The sequence below is a fragment of the Maniola hyperantus genome, chromosome 26 (assembly GCF_902806685.2).
Source record: "Maniola hyperantus chromosome 26, iAphHyp1.2, whole genome shotgun sequence".
NCBI lineage: Eukaryota > Metazoa > Arthropoda > Insecta > Lepidoptera > Nymphalidae > Maniola > Maniola hyperantus.
The window spans coordinates 2328181-2341109 of NC_048561.1; the positions used below are offsets into that span (position 1 = coordinate 2328181).

General features: G+C 37.5%; 1 protein-coding gene and 1 long non-coding RNA gene across 2 annotated transcripts in view; one reads left to right on the plus strand and one right to left on the minus strand.

Annotated features, from left to right (window-relative positions):
* The window catches only part of LOC138404205 (uncharacterized), a 162193-nt gene that overhangs the window by 84846 nt on the left and 64418 nt on the right, over window positions 1-12929 (plus strand). The window lies entirely within an intron of this gene.
* Window positions 48-9858, minus strand: LOC138404193 (uncharacterized). Its single transcript, XM_069507607.1, has 3 exons — window positions 7094-9858; window positions 5736-6866; window positions 48-3999 (listed from the first exon to the last, which is right to left on the minus strand). The coding sequence occupies exons 1-2, from the start codon at window positions 7212-7214 to the stop codon at window positions 6649-6651; spliced, it is 339 nt and encodes a 112-aa protein (XP_069363708.1). The 5' UTR covers window positions 7215-9858; the 3' UTR covers window positions 48-3999; window positions 5736-6648.

Consider the following 12929-nt stretch of genomic DNA (forward strand, 5'->3'; position numbering starts at 1 on the left):
CATATGCATGTTGTAACGAGGCCCCGGAGACCGCCCGCCCCCGACGTTTCGAGGAACCACCCAGTGTTTGTGAACAGTGTACCTACGTGACAATGGAATGTACTGTGACCTTTTTTTCTGAGAACTGCATCGGTTACCTAAGTGTGAACTTATAAAATTACTATATGAAATTAGAGCAATTAGATACGATATTAGTGGAATTAAATCAATTAAGGACTTATTTAGTTAAAATTGGACCTACCAGAAGAAAAGGGGACTTGTTAGTGAAAGAAGACAAAGCCTTAATTATCTGCTCGGGTATACAACCAGTAGCAGTTAATTATGACATAATCTGGAACACTTTGAGAGAAAAATACTAGTATAAAAGAACTTTGGCATCGACATATTTTGAACAGATTTTAACATTCACAGGCGTTCAAACTGCCTCCCAAAATTAGTTAGATTCGTTTATAGACCAGTTTTGTTCCGCTAGTTTTGTATAATTTTGAGTGTGTAATTCTGTGAGCTGTTCTTGGAGAAATGAAATAAAAAATAAAAATAAATATTTAACCCTGCGTATCTCAGATACAACAATACAACACTCAACAACAAAGGTACGTGATTTTCAAATAGTTTTATTTACAAATAGTATGTTAGACGTTTATTTATAAATAGTAGTTTGCGAGTGTGATCAGCTCACCGCAAACTGAAAACATAAGGACTCGCGGGGGCAGCGAGGGCGACCTCTACCCCCGCGCCATTAGCAGAACCGGGGCAGTCCCCGGCCAAGCCGCGGTCGGAGTCCTCCCTGCTGCGTATCAGAGCGCACCTTAGGGCTGCGGCGGCGGCGGGGCTGGAGAATAGCATCCGGCAGGCAGATGAGCCGGAAGAAGTGAAGGACGAATCCTTCATGTCCGATTTATGGGCTGCTGGAGGAGGGGCGCTGCATGATATGACCCGCCTTGCAAACACTCTACTCCAAAAAACTAAGACCAGGCTGGAGGAGAGTCTAAACCTACATAGGGACATTCGGGAAAATGTAATCAGTGGCCTACATGGTCTACATGAAATGATACTGCGCCTGGCTGACTCTCGTAACAGGCACATCGCCGAGAAAGAAAAACAGCGGGCTGGTTATGATCGTCGGCTGGCGCAATTGGAGGCTAGACACAGCCAGGCACTTCTTGAGATTGGTAAACGACACCTAGAACTTGTCTCAGGCCGTGTGTTGCCAACCCTACTGTTTTAACAGTAGATTTACTGTTTTTGCCTTGACATCCCTGTTTTCTGTTTTAGTTCGTATTTCTACTGTTTTTAAGTGATGTATCCGAATTTCGAACTGTAAAAAAAACCCAAATCGCAAAAGGTTACCAACATGTCAAACCGGAATAACGTTTTAGAGCAAGCAATGAAGATAGTTTTTGTATCTGTCGGTCACGCGCCTTTTTACAATTGTGAATTTGAAATCAATAGTGGGACTGTTGCGGCATAGGGTATTCCTATGAAAGTACTAACTTGGGATTCCCCGTTTACTGACGCAATCCTTTTGACATACCTACAGTAAAACAGCTATTGTGTAGTTTGATAAGTGGAACAAGGATAGCAGTGCTGCACTTGTCTTATTCTTTACTCTATGGTCTTATTGCGTGAAACGCTTAGACAAGTTTACTCTATGGTAAAACCGGTTTCTCTCAGTCATTTCTCATTTCGTTTAACAAGTGGTGAAAGTTCGTACTTTGTAGTATCATTTCGCTGTAGCACGTAGTAATAGGCGAAAGAGGCTCCCTCAGCGGTATCTAGTTTAAGATTTAAATCTCGCGCCTAAAAAGGAGACGCCATCTCCGCCGCTGTGATTGGGTGGAGCGGGCGGCGCCATTCAGATAAAAAAACTTGTGTCTTGAGAGCGTCGCGACCGGCGTTAACACTTTTGTTCATAGATATTTTTATTATTTTTGCTCCGATGTACGTTTGTTGTGCTTGTGTAAATGTTAATTAAAAAAATGTAAAAAAGTAGTGAAGTGCATTCATTTGTTTGCTCATCTCCCCAATGCCATGTTTGATTTTTCCTTGTTAATCTAGTCAGAGGCTCTGAAACCTTAGCAAATCCAGGTATAAATTTTCTAAACCACGAGCAAGTCTGAACGAAGGTTCCGAGATGTTTCAGAGAAGTGGGAGGCTTCATGTCCAGAATAGCGCGAACTTTATCTTCATCAGTGGAAACACCTTCTTGGGTTATTACATGGCCCAGATATTTAACAGAGTCACGCGCAAAAACACATTTCTCACGGTTGGCACGCAGATTAAACTTTTGAAGTTGTCTGAAGACGGCGCGTAGATCTTCCATGTGACTAGGAAAATCCTTCGAGATCACCAAGAGATCATCCAGATACGCGAGGACCGTAACGTCTTTAAGTGCCGAGCTACAACGTAATTTATCTATAAGGCGTTGGAAACTTGCTGGCGCATTCTTTAGGCCAAAAGGCATGCGCTTAAAGCGAAAAGTGCCGAAAGGCGTGACGAAGGCAGTCTTATCTCTATCCTTCTCAGCCACCGAAACTTGCCAATATCCTGATCTTAAATCCAAAGTACTCATGACACATCCGGTCCTGGTAGCCTGAAGCAGCTCATCGATTCGCGGCATGAAATAGTAATACCATTTTTTTCTGTTCCGCTTGTAATTGTGACAGAAAATGTGGGATTCATGAGCTGCTGCGTCATAAAAGATCTATAAAACATCTCAACAACTGCAAAAAATTAGTAAAACAACCAACATTAACATCTATGCTATCTTTGACTTCGAAATCACTAGATTCGAAACAAGCAGCGAAAAAAGGCGAAGTGAAGTGGCTTGTTTTATTGCTGAGCACAACCTCTCTTTCAATATTGCTTCTCATTTGATAAAATTAATATGCGCAGTGTGTTCAGATTCAAAAATTGCAGAGGAACTATCGATGAGTAGAACAAAAGCTAGAGCGATTATTGTAAATGTAACAGGAGGAACAGCGGAAGAAAATCTAGTAGAGAAGCTACAAAAAAATAACTTTACAACACTTGTTGACGAAACCACAGATAAATCTACTATCAAACATTTGGCACTCGTCGTTAGGACTGTAAACTCAGATTTTCAAGTCGAAGATAGATTCCTGACACTGATACCTGTCGAAGATGGGACGGCAACAGCATTACATAGTAAAATAATTGAATATTTTACCGAGAAAGGCATACCTTACCAATCCAACATGTTAGGATTTGCATCTGATGGTGCCAACGTTATGTTCGGAGGCAATCATTCATTGGTCACACTATTGAAAAGTGATATATAATATTATAATGTATAATGGACTCCTTCTGCTCTTTAAATTTATTTATCTTACGATTACCGCCTCGTCTTTTCCTGGCAATTTCCCCTGTATAAAATAAATGTTTCAAAGCATACTCTACACGATATTTTGTTATGCCAAGAATATTCAGGAACGCTTTTTGGCAAACAGGAACACAATCATTGCGAGCTCTAAAAACGCTATACTTTATATTAAAATCTCTACCCAATCTTATGCTTTTGGTAGGACGCCTTCTTTTTACCTTTTGCGTTCTACAGCACTTCAGTATCAAAGCATCTTGTTCACTCCGTTTATTTGAGGAATAAAACGAACTGTAAAAATTCATAATATCAGTCATTGTTAAACTTGAACATTTTTAAAATATATAAAATAAATTTCTTAATTCAATAATCATCTAACAAATTAGGAAATAACAATGACAAGGCAGATTTGTACGAATTTATAGTTCCATATTTAGCACCCTTATCAAATACTTTCGTAAGAAAGTCTAAAATCACAATCAATAACATTTGTATCACTATAATCATAATCATTTTGTCTACAAAATTCTAACCAGGGCCTAATACAAGTATCGTATTGTCAGAAAGTGAATTAATCATAACCTCAACAGTTCTGGCTGGTATTGACATCTTCAACATCGGCAACTAAGCGGAGTGTCTTGTGAAGATGATGAGGTTTTCTGAAAGGCGATGTTAAAAGATTAACGTCAGGATCAAAGTATATACACGGTGAGCAGACCAATCTTTTAAATAAAGGAAACCAGGGCTGAGATGGCCAATATGGTACAACAACTACTCCTTCTGTCTTATTAGTTATTATTTTTCTTAACATTTTTAAAATTAAAATGAATGGTGGAAACGCATAAAAGTAGAAATGTTTCCAGGACACTGCAAAGGCATCAACGGTCCATGCATCTGGATCGATTTTTCATGTGATATAAGTTTCACATTTTGCATTACGACTCGCAAACAAATCTATTTTAAAACTGCCAAACACTCGAGTCAACTTTTTAAAAGCATAGTCTGCTAACTCCCATTCAGTGTCCTGGAAAGATTTTCTTGACAAAATATCAGCTTCGAAATTATCTTTAGTATTAATGTAAGATGCAAATACATTGCCAGATCTCCCTGATTATTTTATTTAAATGAGGGTACTAAACGCTCCCATACGATTAATGCAGCAAATAGCTGTTGTGTTATCAATCCTTAAAAGGATGTCTACGTTATGAAAATCTTTTGCAAATACCTTCAAAGCTAGGAAAGCCGCTTTTAATTCCAACTCGTTTATATGTAAACAAGATTCGTCTTCTTTCCAATGACCGGATGCTACACTATTATTATAAAAAGCACCCCATCCAGTTAAGCATGCGTCCTAAAATATTTCGTAATCAAATTGATTTAATTTATAAGGTGAAAATGCACTGCTGATATTAATTAACCACCAATCAAAGTCCTTTTTTAAATTGATAGGGAGGTGAATATTTTGGTCGTAACTCGGGGTATTTAGTAAACAAAGGTACTTGTGACGTTCGAACATTTTTGTGTATACCCACGAATATTGGACTGTAGGGCAAGCTGAAATTAACAGTCCAATCAATCTAGCGAAATCGCGAAGTTTGCATGTTCGAACGTGTGAATATTTTTTCAAATATTTTTTAATCTTTATTTTCTTATCATCAGGAAGTTTAAGTTTTTTTGAATCATACATGAAACCTAAGAATTTGCATTGTTGTCTTGGAGTCAATGAGCTTTTTTCCATGTTAATTACAAACCCTAGATATTTCAGCAGTTTCATTGTATAATTGACATTCTCTTCGCATTCATTAAATGATTTTCCGAAACACAATATATCATCAAGATATATTACAGATATTAGATCTTTATTTCGTAAATATTCTATCACAGGTTTAAGCAATTTTGTAAAAACGTAAGGTGCTGTACACAAACGTAAAACTGTTTAAAACGTAAATATTTACGTTGCGATATAGTTATGTTAATTAAAAAATATGCGGTTTTTAGATCGATACATGTAACAATTTGGTGTAATTAATTTTGATGCAGTGCGATAATCCTCCATCTTAAAATGGTTAGTTTTAATGAATTTGTTTAGATTTTTAAGGTTTAAGATAAATCTTTTTTCTCCATTAGGCTTAGGTACTAAAAATATACTAGATAAAAACTGAGAAGTGTCATTCGTGCATTTACGAATCGCTCCTATTTCGAGTAATTTATTTAATGATTTTTGACAATCTAAAGATTCTTGAGGTGATTTGGGACAAACACTGGAATTGCTATTTTGGATGGGTGTGCTTAAAAAAGGAATAGTGTAGCCTTCGATCCATGATAGGACAATTGGATCATTTGTAATACAAGAACATTCTTGTGAGAAAAAACGTAAACGTCCTGCGTACGATACCTCGTTGTGCACTAGCGGCGGCTGTGGGCGGGCCTGCGGCGCGGCGGTGACGGCGGCGGCGGCGGCGAGCGTTCGTGGGCCGTTCGGCGCGGAGCGGCCCGGCTGCTCTGCTGCTGGTACTGGCGCGGAGCTGGCTGACTCTTCCCTGCATCCTGTTTGCCCACTACTTTTTGGTGCAGGGATCTGAAGTTTTTTCGATTTTGTTTTACGTAATTTTTTGTGTAATTTGGTATCTTTTGAGTCGGTTTGAGTGCTTCGCTGGATTTCTGGACGTTTTTTGCATTCTTAATTTTTTCCGACATATCGCCAAATAAATATTTATTTATTTTATTTAATAGGAAGCCAACGGTATACAAAGAAAACTAATTATGACGACTTATATAAACTTAGGACTATGAATGTATACTCACTTACAGGCTAACTCAACATGCTTAACTAGAACTTCTAAATAGTAAAACTAAGACATTCTTTGCGTATATTTGTCAGTATTTGAGTTTAATCTTTCAATCCATTGCTTATTGACGACACTACAAATTTCTTCCTTATTTTTGTTTCGTTGTGATACATATCACATAGGATTCGGCAGGCATCGTTCAACGGTTTTAACAACTTCTGCCTTAACTCTTGGTCGAAACCTTTAGATATTATGATTTCTAATGCTGGAGCTAAGGCACCTAAAGTATTACCAAGTTGTTTCTGCCTGTACATCAGGGATGAATCTCGTTTTACAAATGGTTCCGTTAGGGCTGCTTTAGCCTCTGGGTTTAAGATAGGAGCTACTAATAACTCACAATTTTCTAGTATCAGATAATCTTTTGCTAGTTGTTCCTTGGTTTCTTTACTTAAACCTTTTTTTAACAATATCGAGCCATCTGGCTGCCAAATCTTTACGTATTGCTTTTCCCAGTGCCGTTTATGGTTCTGGTGCCTCGCCTAATAATTGTAAGACGTCGGCATCAAGGTCAGCTTCTTCGGCTGGTTGCGACTCTGTACATGCGTCCGCATCTACAGGTGTACCTTCGAGTGATATGATTTCAGGAACCGGGTCCTGTGAACAGCAGGGCCTGACTTCTACTTCATGTGCTGGTTCCACAGGTAGAGAGGCATTGTCACTATATTCATCATGAGTATCTGAAAGAACGAAATGTTCTTTAAAGCTTTTAAAATTGAAATATCCCCGAATTTAGCTATTCGCAATTTATTTTTATTTTGATGGTAAGAGCCCAGATTTTGGCAATTACGCATCGGTGTGGTAAAATTGATGGATACAACCCAGGTAATTATACAATAATATGTATAATTTGATAGTTGTTCGCATCGAGAAATTAATAAGTTTTAACAAAATAAATTCTACTTACGATTTGTGTCCTCGTCGTCTGAATAAATTATTCTTTGATGTTTTTTGAGTTTTTCATTTAGCCTCCTTATTTTTCTCCTAATTCTTTCTTCCGGGTCCTCATTTTTCCTCTTCTTCCCCATGTTCAGAACGATGATAAAACATTTCGTTTCTGTGACGTGCGTAGGCTTCGGCGCGGAAACACGTAATGACGAGCCGGCCGTTCGAGTGGTGCGAGCTGTGGTAGGAGTGGGGGTAGGTAGTGGGGGTTGAAAAGTGGTAGGGCACTATTGCCATTTTCAAATTAAAAAAGATCTAAAAAAAATCCGTGTGCTAGGCTGAAGCGTGGGACGCAACTACAACATGTAAACCCAATCGCAAAGAAAGAAGCTGCGATACATAATAGATGTTTATTTTTATGTGAGCAGATTATTCGTTCGGGTGCTTTCTTTGGCATGTACCTGAACATTAGAAAAAATGCTATAGTTTAAGAGAGTATGGTGTCTTTGTAACGTTTCAATTTTCCGTTGGCCAAACTCGGCGACGAGGGCAGTGATTTCAAATGTTGGGCATTCATCACCAAGGACAATAATATTTATTGTAAACTGTTCGATGTATTTATTTTGAGCACAAAACACTGATATTAAGCTGTCAATGTCTTTAATTTTTACTTTTACAATAGTTTATTTGTTTGTTGAAATCACTGGCGATTATTAATGTAAACTTATAGGTAAAAAACGTATGCAAAAAGAAGATTTATATCAAAAATTAGTCCGTATATATGCAATGTGTTGAATCACTTGATCACGTCTCTTCGATCCGTCTAATGTCTAATGGCCGCCGCCCGCGCCTTTGTGCGTCGTCGGCCGTCTTCGTTTCTTGTCGGACCGTGCGCCAACATAAACTAAAAGAGTTTGCTTGGCTCTTGGGCTATGAGAATATTAAAAACTAACTAACCTAACCTAACCCTGCAGCATCAGGATTGAGGAGTTCGTTTCAGAAATTTTTATGGGACCACCACGGAAACTCCTGGGCTGTTGATTCAAATCGGCCCAGAGACCTCGAAAAAATCAAGTGTACATACATTAAAAAAAACGGAGCGAATTGAGAACCACCTCCTTTTTAGAAGTCGGTTAAAAATAGATTTTTAAAATGTTTAGGCGTATTTTTTTATTGCAGTATTATCATGATATACTAATAGTTGGTATTTGGAACTTAAAAAACGTGTAGGCACATCACTAACCTTTTTTTCTTAGCAATATTAGCTTTCCAACTCTCGGGGTTTCTTGTTCTTTTACGAGCCTTGCCAGCACTTGCTCTTGTTACAGGAACCTCCATGGGTATCCAAATACGAATAATAGTAAAAGAATTGTCGCGTAATTCAATGGAAACACAAGAATAAAAAAAAACTAAACTAAAAACTGGACGACATTCGCATGAATTGTATGGGGCAGCCATGTTGTTTTTCCGAAATCTTGCTCTCTGATTGGCAGGCGTAACTCTAAGCTGTATTTGATTCTTACTGGTTGGCATGTAGCTATCTTTGATGCCAGTATCGATTTTTGAACTGAATTTGCTAGGGATTTAGCTGCATTTGTTAGTAAAATTAAAACACTAAAGCGTGTCCAACTAACTAAACTAGATGGCACCATAGTTAACTCATTTTACGACATTATGGCATTTAGCTGCCTTTGATTTTATAGGCCTCATATGGTCACTTGACATTTTGTTCGTTTGAATTTTCTAACCGGTATTCAGTTTATTTTTGGAGTCTAGGGGTGCGAAATGTGTCGCCAAATTGTATTAATTTTGAAGGCGCTTATAAAACTCTGCTGCTTTATAATGTTTGTTCTTGTTTGTTGTGTTGTGTACTGACTGTGGTCAGTAAAAACAAACTGCGAAGATGATATGGCGTAATATTTTCAAACCCTAGACTTTCTCTTAAAAGAATGTGAAGAATCAGATAATAAAGTCTCTGATGTAGATCCTTCTCAGGAAATACATATTAGAGAAGCATTATTAAATAATAATTTTGATAACTCTATGATACCAATGAAGGTCTGCAGTAGAGAAGTTACGTGTGTGGTTAGGTCTTAAAAAATGCTTGAAATATGTATGTAAAACATGCAAAACGTTTCGAAGCCAATTAATTGACAAAGAAGATTGCAATAGAAAATCAGTACATTTCACAAAAAAGAATACGAGAACGATAAACAGTGGCTTGTACATATATCCCTCAAAAGTGTTGAACAGGTATTTTAATGAAATACAAATTGTCACTACAACTAAGTTAAAAGATGGTTTAGGAACAAAAAAATATTAAATTAGTAAATAATGTCCTGAATCAATATAAATTTAACTGTCAAATTTGATATTTCCTAGAATGAGAGCTGATAAGATATCACTTGTTGCGAAGTCTGACGTGCTGATCTGTGCATATGCCTCGCAATACTTAAAGACTCACAGAGAAAAGCACTTTGTGAATGTTGTATCCCGAAAAATGCGAGAAATGGCAAAGCTATTGATTGAACTAAAAAAAGGTAAACCAACAATTGAACAATTTCTTCGACGCGCTTAAACCGGAACACTACGATGATTTTGTGGCAGGTACTAAAATTGTTGGTAAATTTGACTCTGAGAAAGACAGATTTTACTCTCCAACATTTGCCATGAATATAGGTACCAGTATTAAGCAGTGCTGTAATTTGGCAATAATGATGGCATTGAAGAAGCAAGGCCCCTATACCGAAGTCCACACAGGTGAAGTAGAAGCAGGCCTAAAAACATTGATTCAGCTAATAGACTCCAATTGGAAATTTGACATTTCCAGCCAGGCTGCGACAGACCTGAATAAAAAGAAATGGAACAAAATTACTATAATACCGTTGGCGAATGATTTGAAAATATTAAAAGCATATCTACAAAAAAATCTGAACATGCTGCTTAAAAATCAATGAACGATCATATACCATTGCAACATACTTAGAGCTATTGGAAACAGTATACACGCTGAAATTTTGATGGTTATTTTCCCGAAGTGAAATGATTAAGTCAAAGTATTACAATCGATTTATGAATTTAAAAAAAATTTATAATCAAAAATTTCTCGATTGGAACATTTCCAATCGAGAAAAACAGAACTCGAAAGATACCTCGAACCAATAGTAAGAGGTACTTCGCACTCCGTGGCTCAGTGGTTGTCGCTGCGCGCGGTCAAAGAAGGTCAACAACAAAGAAGTCGTTGACCTTCTCGCTTAGTCTAAGCCTGGCTCGCGGCACGCTAGTTTATGCCGTATCACTACGCGACAAAAGGATATTTTGCTCCAAAAAAAAATTACGATATCGGCACGTTTGTGGTCAAGTGCGTGCAGGCTAGTTTATGATGTATCACTACGTGCGAGAGCTTATTTTGCTCTAAACATTTCACTTAGACAGCTGAATTCGAGTAGACGTAGGCAGTGGCGTGCAGGTAATAGAGGCATAAAAGCACTGCTTACCCTACCATTAGACAATGTTCAAACTTATATGAAAGACTTTACAAAAAAAAACTTACATAATTCATGTTAAATAATATTGTTAGTATTATATAGTTAGTTATATTTAAAAATAATACATAAAATAATTATTATTAAATAATAATATTAATATTACACACACCTCTTCTTCAAAAACTCGCGCACGCCCGTTCAAAACGATCACGAGCGGTCGCGATTGCGATTGCGCGGTCGACATCGGACGAAAAAGCTGAGGACCGAAATGCTTACGGCTTACAAGAAAACGTTTATATGTGTGACACAATTCACCTCGAAATCTGTTGATGTGTGCGTCAAATGACCCGTCGTTAACGGGCCCAAATAAGCAGTACTTCTGTCCAATCACAAGAGAGAAATTTGTATCAGACATATTGGTTTGAAAACCGCGCGTGATTTAAATTCGTAAGTTCATGTAAACAAATGAGTATTTTATCTATTGCTATAAAAACTATGTTTATTATGATTCTCTACTTTTTCAATGTTATTAATTTATTGATATTATTTTATTTTCCATAAATTAAAGTACGTTTTAAATTCTAAGAAATATAAAGTTTGTTTGTTGATTTTGTATTTTCGCGCCGTCTCCGGCGAAGTGCGCACTGCGCGGCGCGCGCTGTCAGTTGTCAGTTTGGCACTCGAGCTGCTTTCAAGTTTTTTTTTTTTTTTTTTTTTTTTTTTTTTTAATAGATATAGCGAGCAAGCGAGCAGGCGGGTCACCTGATGTTAAGTGATTACCGCCGCCCATGAACATTTGCAGCACCAGAGGAGCCGCCGATGCGTTGCCGGCCTTTTAGGAATTTGTTGGTCCGCCCCTTGAATAACCCCATGTTATAATCTAGTGGGAACACCGCCGATGGGAGTTGGTTCCACAGTTTGCACGTGCGTGGAAAGAAGGATCTGGCGCAGCGGACGGTTTGTTTTGATCGCGTTGTTTTTAACAAGAACAACAAGTTTTCTTTGTAAAAAGTGAATATTACTTGCAGGTTATGTGTGTGAGATCTTATTAGTGTACCTAGTGATAACAGAATGATTAAATTGGTATTGTTCGCTAATCAATTTAACAAGCGTTGGAAATGTTGAGGTTATTATATCTCCGGTTCAGAACTTTTTCTAATCTAGGTAAGTAAGTGATAAATATAATCAATTTAGGGTTTGTTTTATATACTATACACGATCGTTACCACAATAATCAAAATATTCTGACGTAGATTTACCGAGTAGTTTTTTTGTTTTAAGGTAGGTTTTGACTGCCGGCTGGCGAGGAAGGTTCACTGAACCTTTGTTTTTTCGTTATAATGCTAGTGTTATTGTTACTTCGATTTTCAATGTACATTCAACCGATTTAGGTCAAATTGAGTGCAAATTAATTAGAATTCCATAAATTAGTATAGCCTACCTAAAACAGAGACAAAATACTTAGGGTATATTGACCCCTAAACAACTAACTACTTATAATGAACAATCTGATTTTATTTTTTAAAATGAACTATTTCGACGATCTTACGACGGTCTTGGAACGATTATCCAAGCAATCTAGCGCCAAAAACCCTAAGGCAATAGCAATAGCAATGTTTCCTCAGCCTCGTGGATGATATTGTGGATGAAATATCATCCACGAGGATCCGTCGCCTAAAGCAAAGCTTACCAATAAAAAGGTAATGGTAACTGTTTAGTGGTCTCAGCGTGGTGTTATTCACTATAGCTTTCTCCGATCTGGTCAAGCAATAACGGCAGATGTCTACTGCGCCGAACTCCGAACAATGATAGCGAAACTAGCAGTGAAACAGCCCCGACTTATGAATCGATCTTCACCATTATTGCTCCATGATAACGCCAGACCTCATACAGCACGAGAAACCGTTTTAACTCTACAGGAACTGCAATTAGAAACCATTCGTCACCCTCCGTATTCGCCAGACCTTGCTCCAACGGACTACCATTTTTTTCGTGATTTGGTCAATTTTCTGCGTGATAAAAAGTTTTCTTCTCAGGAGGCAGTTCAAAATGCTTTCACACAGTTTGTCGAATCTAGATCACCAGAGTTCTATCGCAAAGGCATAAATGAGCTTCCTATTAGATGGCAGCAATGTATAGATAATAATGGTAATTATTTTGATTAAATAAATATGTTAAATTAAAAAAAAAACTAATTTTTATTTTTCAGTACAAATCGGCAATTTCATACTCATAATATATGAGTCATTCATATATCCCCCACAATCATGAAGGGTCATACATAACCCCTAATAATATAGTTTATGTTCTGGACTTAATCTTACTTTTACATTTCAGCCATGCCATAAGAAATTCTCCAGACATTAGAAA

Excerpts from the sequence above, each read along its gene's own strand:
- LOC138404193 (XM_069507607.1), bottom strand. The coding sequence starts at position 7,214 with ATGGGGAAGAAGAGGAAAAATGAGGACCCGGAAGAAAGAATTAGGAGA. Across the intron at positions 6,867-7,093 it reads AGACGACGAGGACACAAATC|ATACTCATGATGAATATAGT; the intron begins GTAAGTAGAATT and ends TCGTTCTTTCAG.